The 20,964-nt window shown below is 36.2% G+C and overlaps 1 protein-coding gene across 5 annotated transcripts in view; it reads left to right on the forward strand.

The window, feature by feature from the left end:
• Positions 1 to 16,970, forward strand: part of SLC16A7 (solute carrier family 16 member 7) — an 80,465-nt gene extending 63,495 nt beyond the window's left edge. For all 5 annotated transcript variants that reach the window (XM_040063463.2, XM_058420111.1, XM_040063466.2 and 2 more), the window contains exons 3-5: positions 5,333 to 5,476; positions 7,038 to 7,850; positions 10,206 to 16,970. In XM_040063463.2, the coding sequence (XP_039919397.1) occupies positions 5,333 to 5,476; positions 7,038 to 7,850; positions 10,206 to 10,477 (1,229 nt within the window). In that variant the 3' untranslated portion in view covers positions 10,478 to 16,970. The remainder of the gene's footprint in view (positions 1 to 5,332; positions 5,477 to 7,037; positions 7,851 to 10,205) is intronic.
• The last annotated feature ends 3,994 nt before the right edge of the window (positions 16,971 to 20,964 follow it).

The raw sequence follows: 20,964 nt of genomic DNA on the forward strand, positions 1-20,964 counted from the left end.
ATCAAACTAGAACTAATGGAAGAGCTCCTCCTAGGAGCTTTTCTAAGGTGCATGGAGAACAGGGAGATGATTCAGGATAGCCAGCACGGCTGCACAAAAGACAAGTCCTGTCTGACCAACCTATTGGCCTTCTATGATGGAGTGACTTCATCAGTGGACGGGGGAAGGTTTACAGATGCCATCTCTCAGGATTTCTGTAAATCCTGACTTATTAAAGAAAATATGGGTATTGATCTAGTATGGATACTCAACTGTGACGGACAAAACCTCTCTAACAGTTTAAAGTTAGAAAGTGTATGTTTATTATGGCGCTGGGCAGCATGCAGGATAGCTCCCAAATACACACCACAATTTACAGGTGATCACAGGGTCCTTTTATTTACAAAAGTATTGAATACCCAAAACACAAATGCATATTCATAACTCTGGTACATCCCATTCTCTGCTTCATATGGTAATTAGCTCAAAAGCCATTAAACATGCGTAGTTTGTTCTTTGAAATGGGTCAGTGGTCCTTTTCATGGGGAAGGGACCCCAAAATGAGGAAGTAAAGAAGTCTTCCTCATTCTGACCTTTCTACCTTTTCAATGCAAATGTGATAAATGAACCCTTGGTAGGACTCCTATTTCCTGTCTTCGTGACTGTTCAATGGGTTTCTGGGCAGAGGAGGCCTACAACTGTCTCATGTTCCTAAAAGATATTTATCAGTTTCTGTATTCTTCATTATAAACACAGCTAACCAAACATAAAGTTGACAAGTAATCAGTTTTTCTAATATGGAAGAGTGATCCCAAACCCAGTTTCTCTTACTTAATTACTAACTTTTAATTTCAGCAAAGCATACTTTAGTTAATTTAAGCAAAGCTTATCTCTGACTAAAATCTTAACCTCTCTAAAATCCTCTATTCTCTAAAGTTTATGTTTCAATCCTTTGACCCAATTCTCCACATCCTTGTCTCTAAATTGGAGAGAGATGGACGTGGTGAGTAGACTCTTAGCTGGATAAAGAATTGGTTCGACAGCCATCTCCAAAGGGCAATGGTCAATGGCTCAGAGTCCTGATGGACATCTCTGACACATGCTGTCTCTCAAGGGTCTGCATGGGGACCTTAATTATTATTATTATAAATTATAATACTTAATATCTTCATTAATGACAGGGATGAAGGGATCGAGTGCACCCTCAGCAAGTTTGCAGATGACACTGAGCTGAGTGGTGCAGCTGACACACCTGAAGCACAGGATACCATCCAGAGGGACCTGGACAGGCTTGAGCAGTGGGCCCCTGGGAATCTCAAGAGGTTTAACAAAGCCAAGTGCAAGGTGCTGCACCTGGGTCGGGGAAAACCCTGGCATCAACACAGGCTGGGGATGAACAGATCAGAGCAGCCCTGCCGAGAAGGACTCGGGGGTGCTGATAGACAAGAGGCTGGGCACTCACAGCACAGAGAGCCAAACATGTCCTGGGCTGCACCCAAAGCAGCATGGCCAGCAGGGCCAGGGAAGGGATTCCTCTCTGCTCTGCCTCTGTATTCTGCAAGCTGCAGTGCTGCATCCCTCTGTGAGACTCCCAGCACAGGAAAGACATTGACCTGTTGGATCAAGTCCAGAGAAGGCCACCAAGATGATCATAGGGATCTCTTCTGTCAGGAAAGATTGGGAGAACTGGGATTGTTCAGCCTGGAAAAGAGATGGCTGTGTGTGGGGGTAACCTAATTGTGTCCTTCCAGTACCTGAAGGGAGCCTACAAGAAGGATGGAGAGAGAGACTTTTTGCAACTGACCTTAAAGGGTATGAAACCAGATGACCTTTAAAGTTCCTTCCAACCCAGGCCATTCTATGACTGATGATTTAGTATGATATAGTTCCAAGCCCCCTGCCATGGACAGGACACCTGCCAGCAGACCAAATGGTTCAGAGCCACATCTAACCTGACCTAGAACAGTCACAGGGATGGGACAGCCACAGCTTCTCTCGGCAACCCCTTCCAGCACCTCACCAGCCTCGCCTTCCCTCAAAAGGGAAGATTTTCTTCATGACAATTAATCTTAATGTACTCTCAGCACCCACAACTTCTCTGTGCACAAGTGCAAGTAAATGCTCTTTTGAGCCACTGAAACAGAACATAGGTGCCACAGTATTATAGACTTTGTATGAAACATCATAAACAGCTCCAAAATTCATGATCCCATCTCTGCTCACACAGGTGAAATGACTTTTGCCACTTTTCCCTTGGCATAATGACAAACAATATGAAAAGTGTCTGTTTTTTCTTTTCTTATAAAGCACAGCCCTTCCTGAAAGTGGCACTGCTTACAGTTGCTGTCTTATACCTTCTCACAGCCTGATCCTTTGCCTCAAACAGAAGGATATAAAACAAAAATACAGCTGTTAGAGTGTTAGCATATTATGATAACATTCTTAAATTTGGTTTAGGGAGTATATAATCTTTTGTGGCTGGTGGTTTGTGGGTGTTAAGGGAGAGACCAGGGTAAATAGTCTTGTGGGTCTCCTGACTTTAACATCTGTTACGCAGTTACTTCAGGCTTTGGGAAAGCAGATTCAGAGATCCAGCAGTCCTTTAGTGCATTAACATACGTTAATGTATAGCAATGTTTTGGCAGTGTAGTTGTATATAAACAGCTGAATCTTCCTTCATCTAAAAAGAAAGAATACACAAAGTATATAGATCTATGCTGGCACATGAGCATTGCTTAAATAACTGTAGAAGGTGTTAAATGTGACACAAAATTTGTACAAGGCTATAAAACATATGATGGCAGGCAAACAGCTGGAATTTATGTGGAATCATCTATGTTAAGGTATGAATATGCATTGTGAGACTTCATAACCAAGTGTATGCACAGATGTCAGAATAGAATGTTTAACCTACTTACCACATTGAAAGAGTTCCTAGATAATTTAGGGAGCTTAAACTAACTTTATGGCTTGTAGAACAATTACTGTTTCCCACATGCACAAATTTTAAATCAAAATACTGGAATATACAGAAAGAAAACCTCAAATTAAGTGGAGCTGTGGTGGTAAGCATACATCATTAACTTAAAGAAAACATCTCAAAGAGAGTATTATGTTTAAATTATTTTTAAATCCATCATACATTCCAGATTTATGCCATTTGAAAGTATAGAGTCAGGCTCAGACAACCTACTTAAATTATACATGCATATTTGAGCTCAGCTATTAGGTCTTGTAGGTGAAGCCAACATTACATGCTTTGATCTGGAAAGCTGTAACTTAAAAGTCCCAGACTAACTGCCACAGTGAAGATCTGCAGAGATGCAGTTTTCCTGTTCCTGGTAAGGAACTGTCTGTTAACAAATACTAAACAAATTTTTCATTTTCAATTTTATAAATACTTCCATCTCATTACAGGAAGAAGAACTGGGAAATTATTATTTTTTTTTAATTTAAAAATAATTGTTTTGATAGGTCTGAAGTGAATACTGTTATTGTGTTTAGCAATAAACAATTAGATTTTTTTTACCTGCCTTAGATTTATTTCTTTTCAAACTTATAGCTGTTATTTGATACTGGGATGAAATATTTTGCTTTGAGTTAAAAAGAGATTTACAGTTAAAAGTGTCTTTTTTTTTTTTACTCAGAGAAATTATTTCTGTTGTTTACATATTGCAAAAGGGCTTGCTTTCTAACAAAGGCATGATTAGCCCAACCACTGATTTTCCAAACATAGCCCTATAAATAAAAAAAAGTGTTCTTCCATGTATCCTTTCCTTCCTTTCTTCATGTGGTCTCAAAGGGGAAAGCCTTGCTTTTCACAGTTCTGCTTAGTGGTTCCTCTCAAATGGAAAGAAAGAAATGTTAGATATGTCATCATATAACTGCATGAAGTTTCTGGCATTTATTCCTTTTAATATTTGTAAAAACAGAGAATTAAAACTGTCACCAGTATAGTGAACAACTTGCAGTGAACTCAGATGCAAATCAAGGCATTCCACTTTGTGCAAGGTGCCTGCTCTATCTTAAGTCTGAAATACATTGCTTTTTATGATGTTGGGGTTTTTTGATTCTTTGCTTTTATTTTTTTAAATGTTTGTATTGGATAACTTTCATTATTGCAAAATCAATACCATTTACAATGGTGTGGGCCAAATATAGTGCAATCAGATGCTATGCAGGTTTACCTAAAGAGGTTTGACACCCTCTTAATTTTGATATGTAGCACACCATCTATTCCAGCCATGCTTGTTCAAAAACATATAATGTATGTCATGCTAAATTACACGCTAGCTGGTTAGTATGGATGTAATTATACCATAAACTGAATTGCAGTCGAAACTGAAAAATGGACCTATAATAATATTTTTAAAGTTTATAGGTTTTTTATGCTAAATCACATTTTAGATTTTCCCAGACAGCCTATAGTCATCCTACTGCCCATTAACACTCCCTCTTGATGAGGTAAGGGAAAGCAAGCCTCAGGGGCCAGAGATTTATGTTCTGATTTGACAGGTTTTTTAAGCCTATGTGTGGTCCTAAGTAGGGGTGCAGGACATGCTGCAGTATTAAGTAATTTTAGTCTGCTTGCCCGGAGGTTCCTCCTGCTCTGTGGAGTTTTGATACCTGTCTCATACTTGAAATTCTTTAGTCCTAGCACTTTGAAAACTTCCATTGACCAATCTCAGTATTGATTGTTTGTGAACTGTAACAATACTTCTTGCTTGTCTGATGTCTTTAATCTTTTTATCTCTCTCCATAACTAATCAATATTTATATTGTCATGAGGGCAGTATATCCACATCCAGTCTTGTGTCTGCAAACTCACAGAATGTTTGTAAGACAGACTGGTATAGAAACAGTTTAATGTTTTCCAGGACGGAAGAGGAAAGCATTCCAACATGTTGTAAATACAAAGATAGAGTCACCTGTGTTACCCTGGTTTTTCTGAGTTTTTTATTAGCCTTTGGATTTTCATAAATGGAGTCAGATCTTTTAGTTACTGTAGAATATTAGAGCAGTTCTTCTACCTTTCCCACAGAAGTAATATAAACAAATCCTTTGTTTTTCATTCTTTGTCCTTTGTTTGCATATTTCTAACCTGAAAACAATTGTAACTGACAATTCGTCTGGCCACTGAGGCTGAGGGGTGGAAACCCCAAAAAGCCAATCTTCTGCTAGACCCACAAATGTATAAAAGTAAAAGAATAAACAAAGGGGTCTTCTCTCCACCCTTTCAGCTGGAAGCTGGATCAGAAGAACCTCTGCAGAAATCTCTTGTCTTCGTGTGATTTCTTTGTGTTTCACGGTGACACACCTGTTACCTGAAATTGCATTTTCTTTCTACCAACAGGTCCCATAAGCAGCATTTTGGTGAATAAGTATGGTAGCCGGCCTGTGATGATAGCAGGGGGTATCCTGTGTTCTTTTGGGATGATTGCATCCTCTTTCTGCAATAGCGTCCTTGAACTGTACATATGTATCGGTGTGGTTGGAGGTAAGAGTCCTGTTCAAAAGGTTCTATTATGTTCTATCACTATTTCTAGTATTGTTCTACGAATGAGCCTCACTGATGATGAATTCTCTGTGTACAGATGCAATCCAAGAAGGTAGTCAGATCAGTTAATTTCTGAGCTATCTAATCCTTTACATTAACTGGTATAATGTCAAATTATTTCTTAGGACAACTCAGAAACTACTGATGAATTTATTCAATAAATGCTGTATGTACTTTTCCACATTACACTATAATTACGGTATAAAAATTGATTGGCTCATGACAGCACTTATTACAGAATTTGTGTACAATTTCACATTTGTTGTTTTAGCTCGAAATCGTTGCACTGCAGATAGGATGGCAGAGGCTAGCCAAATTCTTGTAGATTTGTGAAAGCTTGTACCAGCTATCTGTAGGTTTGTATATCTACATATACTCTCACAGAAAAGTATAACAACTTTCAGTTCAATAGTTTTCTGTTTAAAATCCCCCAGGATTTTAAACCTGGGGGATTTCAATCACCAAATAAAAATATTCATAATCATCTATCAAAGGCCTAGATACTGCCTAAAGCAATGACTCTAAAGTTATTGTAATGCCAGAAAATTAAAGAATCTCCTTATTAAAAGTTGTGGGGCTTTTTTAAACTCCCTTCTCAGAATAAGGAAGGAGAGGTGAAATATTGGCAGGTAATAAATGAATGAGATAATGCCTCTATATTCAGGCTCATCTTCCTTTGTGTTGGGACTAAAGGAGTCCTTTTTTATTCCGTGATCAATCCTTAAAACTCTTATTTTTGACATCCTAAGCTTGGTGCCTGCTGAAAGGGTAAAGTCAGAGTCTGGGAATGGGCCAATCAGGGAAGAAAGATTCTCTCCTGTACCATCAAGCAGATGCACATTGGAGTTTATAGCTTAGATGTCTTAATACAAAGAGAAGGCCTAGCGTTTCAGCTTTGGGTTCAGTTTATACACTCAGCTAATGTGGGTGGAAGTTCTGCTCCCACGTGTCCTTTACAAGCCCTTAATAGTGACCTGGGGAAGGAGAGGTGAATGTGCTGGAAAATATTTTGCCATTTTATGCCCCAGTTTTGCAGACAAGCTGGATCTTAATTATGTTAGAAATAAGAAATTAGGAGATTTATGCATTTAAATAAACCCTACAGTCATTGTAGCTGAGGTGGCATTTAATAACTTTTGTTAAATGAGCCAAGAGAGAACTGTATTATAGTTTAGCAAATATAAGAATGGTGAGTCAAGGCACTGATACCATCATTCTTCTGTATGTGTTTCCCCTGTCTTTATCACTGCCGAAACACAAAAAGGAGTTTCGGCTTTTAATGCAGGGCTACTGGGGAAAATGGCCAAATGCCAGTATGTCAGAGTCATGGTATGAACACTCATAGACAGCAATGAGGCTATATTTCATTCTCTGATGCTAGTCGGTTTCTATATTAAATCACTGGATTGGATACTGTTCATTTTAAAAATAACTTGAAAGAGGTGGGATGTGTTTTTCACTGCACGACCTGCAATAATATTGTCTTTCATGTGTTGTTTAGGTCTGGGTTTAGCATTCAACTTACAGCCTGCCTTGACCATGATTGGCAAGTACTTCTATAAGAAGCGTCCCATTGCTAATGGATTGGCAATGGCTGGAAGTCCAGTGTTTCTGAGCACATTGGCACCTCTCAATCAATTCCTCTTTAATGCTTTTGGCTGGAAAGGAAGCTTTCTTATTCTGGGAGGACTTCTTTTGAACTGCTGTGTGGCTGGGTCACTGATGAGACCTGTTGGACCGAAAAAAGTCCCTCCTGTGAAAAAAGATGTTGAAAAAGGCACAGGAGATTCTGCTGTGCACAAGAACAACAAGAAGTCTTGTTGGCAAACTATGAATAAGTATCTAGATCTGTCCCTCTTCAAACACAGAGGGTTTCTGATATATTTGTCAGGAAATGTCATTATGTTTATTGGTTTCTTTGCTCCAATAGTATTCTTGGCTCCTTATGCCAAGCATAAGGGAATTGATGAATATTCTGCTGCTTTTTTGCTCTCTATCTTAGCCTTTGTAGACATGTTTGCTAGGCCTTCCATGGGACTTGTAGCAAACTCCAGGTTTATCCGGCCAAAGATTCAGTATTTTTTTAGTTTTGCTGTCTTGTACAATGGTGTCTGTCATATCTTGTGCCCTCTGGCAAAAAATTACACTGGCTTGGTGATATATGCTGTATTTTTTGGGTTTGCATTTGGAATGGTTAGCAGCGTTCTTTTTGAGACATTGATGGACCTTGTTGGAGCTGCCAGATTTTCCAGTGCAGTGGGACTTGTCACCATTGTGGAATGTTGCCCTGTGCTCATAGGCCCTCCTCTAGGAGGTAAGAATCTATTTCTTTCCATTTTTTTCAGACATTACAGCATAATCTTGCAATGTAACATTTAATTTATATAAACATTTTTCTTAATGTTATTTAATGTTTTCACTGTGACTAGAAATGTACTGTAACAGACTGACAGTAAAAAAATAACTGCATCAGTTACTCTTCTCCAACCTAGGGGCAGTTTGAAGAGTGCTCAATTACTTATGCTTGCTTGAACAACTTTAATTTATCTAAACAGAGAGAACTGGCATTTCCAGAGAGGAAAAAACTAACCAGAAAGTGCCAGAAGGAACACAGACCTGCTTGGCATTTTAGGCAGGGTGCACACATGGTGGGATTCCATCAGGGTGTTGTGGAGCATTGCACCCTGGCATGATTTCACACTCCAGCTCTGTTCACAGCCAGTCCTTTAGCCTGTTTCTATAGCCAGTAGAGATGTGGGCAAGGCAATTCAGAGGGTGAACTGACTGAAAGATGTCAGTGTCACCAGCTTCTCTTTTCAAGTGTAAGGGGAGCCTAAAGGGAACCTAGGTGTATCACTTAGACTATATTCATAACACTTGGGCTTCTAGCAGTAAAAATTAGTATTTTCAGAAAGTGTTTTCATAAACTATTTTCTGTTTGCTAGCTTTTTTTGTCAGTATTCAGTAATGCTGAGAATAAGCTTTATATTATTGAGATTTCTGATGACATAAGAGATTAAAAAATAGATGCTCTAATTTTATTGAGAAGCATTGATGTGTATCTTGGTGTGTGTTGAAGTATAAGCCCAACAATATGAGAATATAAAGATAGTGCTAGCCTTATGAACATATACTGTACCCACATTAGCACTGCCTCAGAAGTCAGCAAGATTGTCTGCCTAAAAGCATTTATATACGTCAGTATTTCTATGAAAATAGCATTGTTGTGTGCAATTCTGAATATGACAAAACAATTCCACTCACTTCCATAAAATAATATTTGTACAAGTATATTTTTAGTATTTCTAAAGGCATTCCGTATTTTTCTCATCATTTAACATACAAATCCAGTTTGGCAAAGGTAGAGCAAAATATATCCTCACACAGACTCTTTCTGTGCCACCTAGTGGGGGGTCTGAGCCTGTAACCACTGAAGCCCAGCCTTTTCAGTCAGGTTCTGAAATCAGTACAACTCAAAAGATATTAAATCTAATATTTATGGAGCAATAACTTCCACAGTTATTTATTTTTCAGTGTATTAACTTTTCAGGAGTTTTGGGAAACATTTTTTTTGTGCTGTAACACTATGAATAATTGATTTAACTTGTTAAATAGGGGCAACGAAGGAGATAAACACGTGGAAAAGCTAAGCTCCAATTTTGACTAGTTCATATGTTTTAAAACAGTATGCTGAAACATTGCTATTTCATAACTTTGTTTTAAAATATATTTCTATAAGACTGTTCAGTGACAAAAATCAGAAAATTACACTATTTACACTAATAGGTAAATTGTACACTTGCAGTGCTATTTGAATTTGTCCTAATACTAGGTTCGTGAAAAAAAAGAAAAGTCTGGAATAATTTCATGGCCTGTAAATGTGTGTCAGGTGAATAGGCTGGCATTATGTTTTTAACCCAGTAAACGCATCTGAATACATGCTAAACTGAAGTGTGCAGGTTACCCTGTGTGTTTCAATTATAGTGTAGGAAAGTTCAGAGCTAAATACTTGGATACGTACAAATGTTAATTTGGGAGCTGGAAAATTTAGAAGGAACGTCTCAGAAATTGGAAGAACTGTTATATTTTACTCTCCTTGTCATAAAGAAATTTAATCTCAGAGTTCTGAATGTAAGTTTTAGGTACAGAGCTCAGAGCTTGAAAATCAGCAGCTGAGTGTAACGGCTGAAGGGACAAGCCTTTCTATCTCTTTCACCAGTCACAGGAAAGTAAATGTGAGAAGCAAGCAGCTGATGCACAGAGACAGTAGCCTAAAAAGTCACATACCTCTTCATCCTTTTGTCTTTATGCAGCCTCAGTGAGTGTCAGACTATCACCCCAAACAATAGGAAACACAAATTAGAAGGCAATGAAATAATGAAAATAAAAGAGCTGAAAAACTGCCTGCCATTATTCATTAAGCTTTACTTTGTTCTTCAATATTTTATTATTGTCTTGTGTCTTCATGGCAATTGCTATGTTTACTAATACAGGGATTTTTAAGAGTTCCACTGTCTATCTTATTCAATTTTAACATGTTGAAAATAGGTTTCTGCTCCAACTTTAAAAGCAAAAAATATACAGATATTTCTCCAAGGGGAAGATGTGGATTATTTTTAGTATCCTAGCCTAAATACTTTTTTTCTCTCCTCTTATCTTTGTATTTCAGGTTGGTTAGTAGATGTTACTGGGGAATATCAGTACATGTATTTTGTCTGCGGAGTGATTGTGACTGTAGCCAGTATCTGGTTGTTCATTGGCAATGCCATCAACTACAGGCTTTTGGCAAAAGAAAAGAAGTTAGAAGATGAGAAGCAGAAAGCACAGAAGAACGCCGACCCAAAGGAAGCAGAACCATTAACAAACAATGAGAATGAAGATGCTTCCAGCAGAGCTGATAAAGCTCTTGAAGATCCATCAGAAAGAGAAACCAATATTTAATCTGAAATATTGCTCAGAAGGCAACATTTATGACTTCCATTAGGAATATGTCTTCAAGACACAGGCCAGGTTTTGTGGTAATAATGATCAGTCACAATATTGGATGGGAAGAGATTTTTTCCCTATGGCAAGACTCTAAGCTAAATTACTATCTACAGCTTATTTGTTTCAGCGATACAAAATTATGATTATAGAGGTAGTGAGTCAATGCAAATAAGTCCATTAAATTTTGACTCTGGTCAATCAAGAGTCAGATAAACCAGGCTATAAAGCCTTCCAATGACAGACAGTTTTGTTTCAGAAGTATATCTAATGCAAAAGTATCTCCTGCTCTTATTTGGGAAGATACTTGCATTCATCTTTACGATGTGTTTAAAGTCTGTTGAAATAATGTGCTCAAACTGTACTTACCACTAATATTAAACACAACATAAAGTCCAAGATTTCTTTCAAAAAAGACATAATACCTTACCGAAGCACATTGACACATTCTTCCCTCTTGTACACCCACTAGATAAAAAAGATGTCTGCATAGGCGGTTATGGATATAAAAGTTAAGTGTAGGAGACAAATTGGTGGACACACCTCTAAAATACAATAAAAAGCTGATTTATAACTTATTCCAGAAGTAGTTTCCTCCAATGATAGCTGATTACATAGTACTTCAACATATACATTTGAATTCAAACTAGGTTCACACCTTGCTAATTCAAACTGTGCTAAAATCTAAATCTGCCTGTACATAAAAGGTTTAAACTCAAGATTTGCATTTCTGACAGGAGTGGCCATCAGTTTGTTTGACTGTGTATTCCTGTGTAGCTGAAATATCTGGATCAGACTGTGAAGCCATTTTCCTAAAGGATCTAGATTTATAATCCGCTGATGTTAAAAGAATACTAACCCTTGGCTTTTAAGTGGCCTTTATATTCGTGACAATGACTTCAAAGTAGATGCTTGGCTTTATTGACAAGTCATTAGTTGTTTGATGGTTTCCTGAGAGATTTAAGATCTAACTTCAGATCTTTGCACACAGGTAGCTTCATACCAGTTCCCACTTCCTTTTCCCTGGAATTTAGTGAAAAGTTACTTTTTTTTTTTTTTTGGTAGTGCTGCTTTGAGCAGAAATGCTGCAAGGCACCTTGACAAAGCCAGTATGGAAGCTTTCTGTTGACACATCAGTTTTATGCAGGATGTTCAACCTTGTGTCTACAATTTCACACAGACCGTCATATAAATTAAAATGGACAATTCTCCCTATTCCTTTAGACAAGAGAAAGCATAAATTTACAATTTTACATTACAGAAATAATTTGAAAGTTAAAAGTGCAAGCTTTTGAAGGTAATATGAGAAATTATTTCTGATCTGTTTCTAGGTAAGGAAAAGTGCTATTTATTTTGGAGGGATGCTTATAAATGCCTCAAAAAATGTGAAAATTAAGGGTCTGATTCATGAAACATTTATGCACTGTTTATACAGGATACACCTACACTCAGTTCCAGGAAAAGAAAATTATTCATTTTAGTCTTCTTCTAAATCTCAAAAAGTTGGAAATATATTGGACAGAGAGATAACTGTGATAAACACACTTTGAAGTGCCAATAACAAAATTAAAAAATCAGTAGTAAAATCTAGTAGATATGGGAGGGCTTTTAAAGAAAGTTACTTCTTAATATTATTATGTTCAATATTATTTCAATTTCTTTTCTAAAAATGTTGATAGTGCTTGCTTCTGTTTTGCTGGTTTATCATTTTATAAAGTTCCACAGTAGTGCTGAATTTTTTTATTTTCTCATCACTGTTTTGGGGAGAAACATCATGAGTCTACTTTCAGCATGGTACAGAATTTGATACCTACTTTTTACCTAGTTATATTCAGGAAAACAAAATTTCTCCAATAAATCCTGTAAATTTTCAGGAGCATCAGAAACAAAATATGTGCATTTCAGAGTTTTGGGAGAAAACACGGGTTGCATGTTCAGATTTGAGCCATGTATTGTGTAAAGGGGAATGATTCAGTCCCAGTAAAATTGCAGTTCCTCTCACAAACCCCAGCTTCAGAGAGGAAGTAAATACGTCGCGCCTCACTCTGAACCTTAGCCTTGCCAGCACCCCATGACATGAAAGCATTGCTCTCTTTTTGGCTATACAAACATACTGAGTGAACTCCAGGATCTGTGAAGGCCTTGTGTGCCCATAGCCAGAAAGTGTTGAGCTTCATGGGCGCTAAGCTTTAATGCAGTGAGGATTATCAGTTATAAATACTTGTGAAAGATGAACTGAAATTTTAGCTGAGGAGTAGTCACCAGGAATATCACTCTGCTCTTGACAGCCATTGATAGAAAGGCAGAGATTATTTGAAAAGTGATTAATACAGGAGCTGAACCAAAATGTCTGAGGTAAAATTGTTGGTGCTTATTATCTCTTTGCAAAAAAAGCAGCATGATTAGGAATACAGCAGGGTAGAAGACAAAAAGTGTCAACTTTTGACTGAAGGCTGCTTAATGTTGCTGTTGAGTAAATAAAGGATTCAGGAAAATGATGATAAAAAAAAGTCTCTCAGGAAATATGCAGGCAACTTTCCTCTTCTGTGCAGGATCTCAGAATACAAAACAACACGGCATAGGAAATAAGGGATAACCAAAGTTCCTCGAGCCATAGACACACCTGACCACCAGTAACAAAAATTATGTTACTATCTCAGAGGAAATAAAAATCTCCATAAACACTCTACAGAGATGCTACTCTTTCATCTCTGGTCAATTGTGTTAAAAGCTAATAGGAGTGCAAGAGCTGCTTTACCACCACTCACCAATGTGCAGTTTTTAATCCCTTAAGGCAAAATGATGTGGCAGGCAACTAGAGCAATAGAAAGTAGGAAGAGTCAAGTTAAACATTTCCTCACACCTCTTTCATTACTCTTTCTCTTAGTAATAGCAACAAAATAAAACTCATCAGCATACTCTTGATACTATTTAATATAAAAGAAGTTAAAACCAAGAGATAAGTGAAAAAAATTGGAACCATATCTATGCAAAAACTGCCTGGAATTAAAAACCTGTGTCTTCCAAATAAGAGGTCCTAAAGGGGAAATTGCCTAGTATAGGTAGCTCTTATTTCTAAAAGTAATGTTAATAGTAAATTGCCTTGAATCAACTTTATTCTGAGCACCAAAGTAGCAAAATTAGTATATCTTGCCTATAAACTACTGAATATCACTCCTACTTGCACTGACCTCTAATTTGTACTGTAAATCATCTCATCATCACATTTCTGCTTTTGAGATTATGCCTGGGTATATACATAATCTCTCTAAATTGTTCTGGTTTCTCTTAATTACCTCACCTTCAGTTCGAACTACAGGACTAAGACATTCCCCTGATGAAGAAATGTACTCAAACTTCCTGACACATGCATATCTTATGCAGTCTAAGAATCTGTAGTCTCAGTCAGTGCAAGCAAATCCTTAATTGGTCTTATTCTCATTTATGCTCATGTATACTTCATTATTTTAATATCTCTGCCACAGTATTGCTAAGCTTGATTACCCTTTTTCTCTTCTGGAAAAGGCAATGCCAAACTTTTAAAACTAGTAGGAAGGTAGATAGCATCAATTAGATTTTCCCCAATTTAATATCAGGGTTAGATTTCAAGTTGTTTTAAAGTACACATCCAGATGCTTGGGTTTTTCATGTCATACACTCTTAGCTGGAGAATTCTTCTGTATTGCCCTTTCCAACACCATTGAAAGACTCCCCCCTAATAATTCTCAGTACTATTTCAGAAACAATTTCACCCCCCCCCCCCCATCTCTCCCCATTCAACTGTGGTTGCAATTTTTGTTAGTTCTGTATTTCCATGATGTTCAGAAAAGCATTTTTTTTTTATATGAAAGACTACAATGCTATAATTTCAGGAGTGTGTTTTGTGAACTGTTTAGACAGAGCTAGGGAAAATCTTACTTCATCTTCAAATAGATTTTTTAAGTGACACTGTCCTTATTGAGAGGAAGTTCAGCTTTACTTACTGCTGAAGTGAATGGCAGCAATTTCAGTCATATTGATTCAAAATTCACATGAATTTTAATGGTCTTATTGCATATCAGCATCCACTGTGCTTAAAAAACATTTGGCAATGTGTACATGATTGTTCCCCCTAGAGAATTCTCATTCCTTTTCAATGTTCCCACCTCTCCACCACCCCCTACTTCATTTTGATGTAACATAAAAAATTTGGAGTGAGTATGTAGTGACTTATCTTTAATTCTTTCTTCTGGTTTTTCATGAAATGAGACATTTGCCATGTTGCCAAACACAGCATTTTTCACTTGCTTCTTTCATATCTAGTTGTGAATATTAGTGGAGAGATATTACTGGGATATGTAAGTTACAGATACCACATGCAGCCAGATTTTGGACTGCTATCAGTATTTCACTAAACAAAGCCAGTCACCACTTTGATAGATGAACATGCTATACATGACACTGACAATTTTGCCTATAACAAAATTGAATAAGGCTTTTTTTGTTCATTTCTCTATAGATGACTATTTTTCTACACACAGAGAGGAATATAAAGGGAATTTTAAAATAATTATTTTCAGAGATGGCTTGCCAGTTTTAACAAGGTTGTTTGGATTTTGGGGGGGGTGGGTGTACTTCTGATATTTGTGCAAATATATATATAATGAAAGTGCTTGCATATACTGTCACATTTTTGGTCAGAATTTGCATAAGCATTGCTGTGTGATTTCAACATAATTTGCATGTTGTACTTTTGCAGTTCAAATTTTTCTTGTCTACCTCTCAGTTGAAGTTTGGAGACTTGCACAACCCTGAAAGAATAGTTAACAAAATGCATAATGGTAATACCTGTACAGACTAATAGAAAGTCTCCCAGATATTTAAAGCTGCTTACACTGCTGTTTTCAAGACAGTGCATCTATGACCATGTCTTTGTATCAGTTGCCGTATCTTTATTCTTAACCCATTAACTGTGAAGTTTTTGCATCACTGATGTGGTGTAAAAACTCAGCGTGTCATTTAGGTATACATTCTATTGATCTTTTTGTGAGATGCTGGCCAGCTTTTCTTTTTTGTTTTCTTACCATTTCTGAGTTAGGGAAATTAACAAAGCTAACATATCCAAACAGTTTTTGAAATTATTACAGAAAATTTTGCATTTTGCATCCCTGAAAAGAAATCGTGTTTCTGATTTAGAAATAACAGCAGATTTTAGTTTGCTTTTCTTTATATGTGGCAGTTGAAGGAAGTAGTCACAAAATATTAGACTGGGGCCAAGGAATGATGATTATTCTTCATATTCTCTTTACAAAACAAGAGATGATTGTTCCTTCAAAGATATTCTTCAAACCATTCTTGCCTTCTAGGACATTGTACAAAGTCCACTAAAGCCAACATAAAAATACCAGTCAACAAGCTTTATCAGACATTGGATGTGATGTGGCTTCAGTGCTGATCTCAGCCTTATTTTCTCCATTCCAGATCTCAGGACTGTCCGATATAACACAGCAAATGCAGGATTTGTTACAACTGGCAAATTTGCTGTGCCTGCATAATATTCCTAATGAATCAGTCCCTAAATTAACGCACAATATGTATTATTTTAATAGTATATGTAAATAGATTAAAAAAAAAAAAAAAAAATCCCACCATACACTCTGAATGTAGATTATAAAATACAGAGGATATATTTAAATAAATATCCAAACAAGTCTGTTAATCCCAAAGGAAATTATCTATTTCCTTTCAAGCCTTCTTTGAGCAGTTTATAACTTTCATTTTTCTTATTTCCAGAGAAAATGGTTTATGTCTTCTGTGAATGTATATATGGACATATATAAGGGAATATATATGCAGATGTGGTATGTGTGTATATATGTATTCCCCTATATATAAAACTCTAATTTATATATATTATATATATTTATGTATATATAAAATATATATAATGTTTTAGAGTAAGTTGCATATTGTGCCTGATAAATAAAACATAATTGTAAGCAAATAAAAAACTTCCAGAAATGACATAAAATTTTGAAGCTTTTCTGTAAGAGCATATGCTATTTTGCAGTTTCTACTAGATTTATTTATTTATAGTAGAAATTCATTCAAAAAGCTGCAGTATTACATAACACTAGTTTCCAACCATGAGTCAGTTCAAAGCAGCCTAAGATCACTGAGAATGTTCATTGAGAGATATGGCAAAACCTACATTGTTGGTGAATTTGTTGGTGGGGTGTCATTGCTGTGGAAATATTAGCTAAATGATCTCTGAACAGACTGCAACCAATATACTGAGTTTTCATCTAATGTGATACGTATGACCTGTTCATCCAAAGTGTTGGTGGACAATATTCTTGTAACAAGTACGGAAAGTGAGAATACTCAAGAGCCTGCTAAGAATATTCCTGTTAGATTAGTATGTGGAATTCTCTGGAACACTAGTCAATAAAAACACTGACAATGTATCATACCTTTTACAGGTTTTGGTGGTTTTAATTTGTCTTCAAGTAGGCAAGCCCATGAAAAGTCTGTATTTGGCTCTCACTCTTTAAAAAAGTTACACCTTAAGATTACTGGGAGATGTTTCAGAGTGGTACATAAATCACTTACATAACTTCCCTTCCTTGAAGAGTGATAAAACTGCATTTTCCACTGCTAGCCTACTTGGAAAGTTCATCATATCTGCAGTTTATCAACAGCACCTGGTATTGCTATGCAATAATTAAACATGCAGTAACCATTGTTTTTGACTAATAGTTGTTTCTTCCTTTCTGTATATTGCAATACTGTATGGTTTTTACTTGAATATATTGGCTAGATTTTTTTTTTTTTTTTTTACAATCATTTATTAGCTAGAGGTGCTATTTATGTTCCAAAGAGATATGAGTGAATAATAACATTCTCTTTCTAGATGCCAAATCCTTTTTTTGACCTGACAAAATTCATTGTTCATAATGTATATTAACCCTGTAAAATGCTTATGCATTGCATTAAATTGTATTTAAATGCATTTTTGTTCATTAACTTCTATTCCAAGCTTGTACTACTGTGTAATATGTCAAGTTTGTCCATATATATTTATGGGAAATTACAATGAAAATTGTGTATAATAAGCAATTTGGAGAAAAAAAGAAAAATTAAAATAAAATTTCCATGTAAAGTTTCTGAAAGGATGTAAATTCTATTTTCTTAGGCTCCTTAGTAGTAAATTATTTACATCTTCAGAGTGTGCAAATATTCATAGATATGTAGATTGTGTCATTATTCAGTTAGAGCAAAGATCTCAAGATCACTTCTTGTTGCATACAGAAACAGAACTTCAAGATTTCCTGTGGCAGAAAGATACTACTAGTAGCAGAACATCGTACCAACCCCTTGCTATTCCTAATTTCACCATAATTAGGATTTATTCCCATACATAACTCAAATACTGTCTGGACACCAGGGATTTTTTTCCCCATTACTTGGACTGGGATGCGTTCCTACATTCCGTTTGCATGGATTGTTATACCTTAATCACCAGTACTCATTTTGCTACAGAAGAGGAATTTATCCATGTCTTGAAATAGTGAATGTAGGTTAAGTCTTTCTTTATATTCTCTGACTGTTATCCATTCCTATGTTTTTGTCAATTGACTTCAGTCTATGATTGATTGCCTCAGTAAATTGCTGTTTATTTACAGAATGTGATTGGTTATTTAAAATTAGGATATTATGGAGTGTGTTAGAGACAGTATTAAGATGCATCGTTGCATACTATCTACACGTCTTTTATACAGATGCACAGTAAGCTACTAGGAAAAGATGTAAAGGATGAACTATTGAATAAGAAATAACTTTATCAAAGCAAATGGTTGTTATATTTCTAATAACTGTAAAGTCTATTTTCAAAGAATTATAATCTTCATGATAAAAAAAGTTTTGATTCAGCTACCAAAATATGTCTAGACTTTGTTTAGATGACGGATCCTTGTAATAGTTGCATAGCTGACTTTTAATATTCATGAAAATGCATTTTCAGGCACTGACCGAGCAAAAAAATTTAAAAAAAAGTTAAAAATACCTAGCTGCCAAATTGTCCCTTTGAAACAACAAAGAAGATGATAGGATATTTTACTCTGCTCAAAGACACAGCTGATATCACTTTCATGCCTAAGAATATGTTGCCTCACTGAATCTAAATGCATGACTAAAGTACATTCCTGAGAAATAGATACTGATTTCTGAAAAATCACTCCTATTACTGAGGTTTTTTTTTTTCTTTTGATAGTGTAGTGGCAAGATAAATGGAGACCTCAGTCTGTAGTTCATCTCTAATATTGGCTGTTACTGTTTTCCAGCAAATATTTGTCATTTTATTAGTGAGCCCTTTTAACTCTGCTGGTTATTCCAAGTGGAGTAAATAGATTGCATTTGCAATTGCAATTCATCATTAATAACTTTCACAGCTTTATTCCTCTTTAAAAACAGGACTTTAAAAACTTTACCATTCATTCAAGTTCCTAATCTGTAACATGCAGTCAACCCTGAATTTGTGTTGGATCTGCTGTGCCAACTGGTTCCCTGAATGTCTTATGGGACCTGATAGGATTAATCTGAGAACTCTCAAAGTGCTGGCTGATGTTGTTGCAAGACCCCTACCAATTGTGTTTCAAAAGTCTTGGGAATCTGTAGAGGACCCAGCTGCCTGGAAGCTGGCAAACATCTGTATTTGCCATAGCACATTATGTCTTGTTTCATCTTCTTACATTACAAATAAGATTGTGCCCTAGAGATCAGAGGTACCAGCATTGTTTTTTAAATATAAAGTCTGGATCATAAGTCAAAGAAATAGTGCATTAACAAGAGACACGTAATTGGTGATTGTGATTCACTGGTCAAGTAAGTAGTCCCGTTTCTTTAGGTAACCAGTGAATTACCAGTGCTTGGTGACATCAAACTAAGTCTGTCTTGGTTAAAATATACCCATTTGTCAAACGTCTGGTTTTGTCATGGAAACTTCTTACAGGTTCCTATTGTATAACATAACAATGTTCTCACCTTAAAACTTATATGTGAGTTTGTGGATGTGATTCTGTTCTTTTTTTGACTAGCATGAGACCTCAGTTTTGCTGGCTTTTCTGTACAAAAGATCTCTTGACCTAATCTGAAGTTCCACTGTTTTTTTCTCACAAGATATAGAAGAAAGATGACACACCTGGACAAAATCCAGAAACACTGAGTCAGATAGATATTTTAAGGACATTTTGCCCACTTTTTATCAGTTAGCGCAAATGGATCTTAAAACATCTGGAATTGTACTGTTTTGAATTCAGTTTAAAACTTTATAATCACAGATTTCATGGTTTTTTTGAAAATTACCTCAAATCAATATTTCACATTTAGATATGAGTATTTAAAGTAATTTGTCAAAATGAATATTTATCATAGATGAGTTTCTGTTCTGGAATTTTGTCAAAATTTAGAGTAAATGGGCCTGGAAGTTGATTAAGTCACTTCCCTTCTTTCGTATGTTCTTCTCATCCTAACTTTTTCACTGATACTGATCATGCAAATGTGAGAAACTGAAAATTATTAATGGTTTAAACATTGTTAAGAACATCAAAGTACTTTTGTCCAGGGTAGGGACTACTGACCTGCCTAAAGGCCACCCCTACCCGAATATGCCTCCTGACAGGAATTTGGACTCTGATGGTGTAATGGTTTTAATTTCGACAACCGTGTGGAAACACTAATAAATGTAGTGGTTTCACGTTCACTAAATTCTGGTCGTAGTACTCACTCTTCTTCTGTGGGAGAGAGACTAGGAGAAAAACAAAGCAGGCTCAACCTTAAAAATGAACAAATAGTTTTATTAACACACACTAAAAGAATAGAAAAAGAAAGTTGGAAAAAAACTAAAATAGAATGAAACTCCAAAAACACTCTTCCCTCCCTTTAAAAAATGTTCATTTTCTTACAAAACATAAAGAGACAAAACTTGTAATTTTCAGTCAGTTTCACTATTTGGCAATAGTTTTTCATCAGTTCTTTAGGGGAAGAGTCATGGATCCCAGACAACTTAGAACAGTTCTCTTGTGGGTTTTTTAACTGTCACAAAAACAACGGCTTGGAGAAACCTGCTTTTGTGACCCTCTCATTAGCAGGTTCCCAAGCTGCTTATGGGTCATGGGTCTTAGACTTTTGCATACTAGGGTGTCACCTTTTAAAGATGAATAACTCCAAAGCAAAGGATTCTTCATCTCAAGATACAGAGATATCTCTCACTTCTTCACTGGTGCAGAGGGCTTCTCATCTCTATCTCTGTTCAAGCATTTTATAGGATTAATATTACTTACAAACACCTTTGCTCAAATCTACACACAAAACTAAACAATTGTCTCCCCAAATGCATATCTTTCCCATGGATTAAAGGAATAATCTAAATATAGAGTTCATTTCCATGGCTCAAGTAAGAATGGAAC

The sequence above is a fragment of the Hirundo rustica genome, chromosome 4 (assembly GCF_015227805.2).
Source record: "Hirundo rustica isolate bHirRus1 chromosome 4, bHirRus1.pri.v3, whole genome shotgun sequence".
NCBI classification, from domain to species: Eukaryota; Metazoa; Chordata; class Aves; order Passeriformes; family Hirundinidae; genus Hirundo; species Hirundo rustica.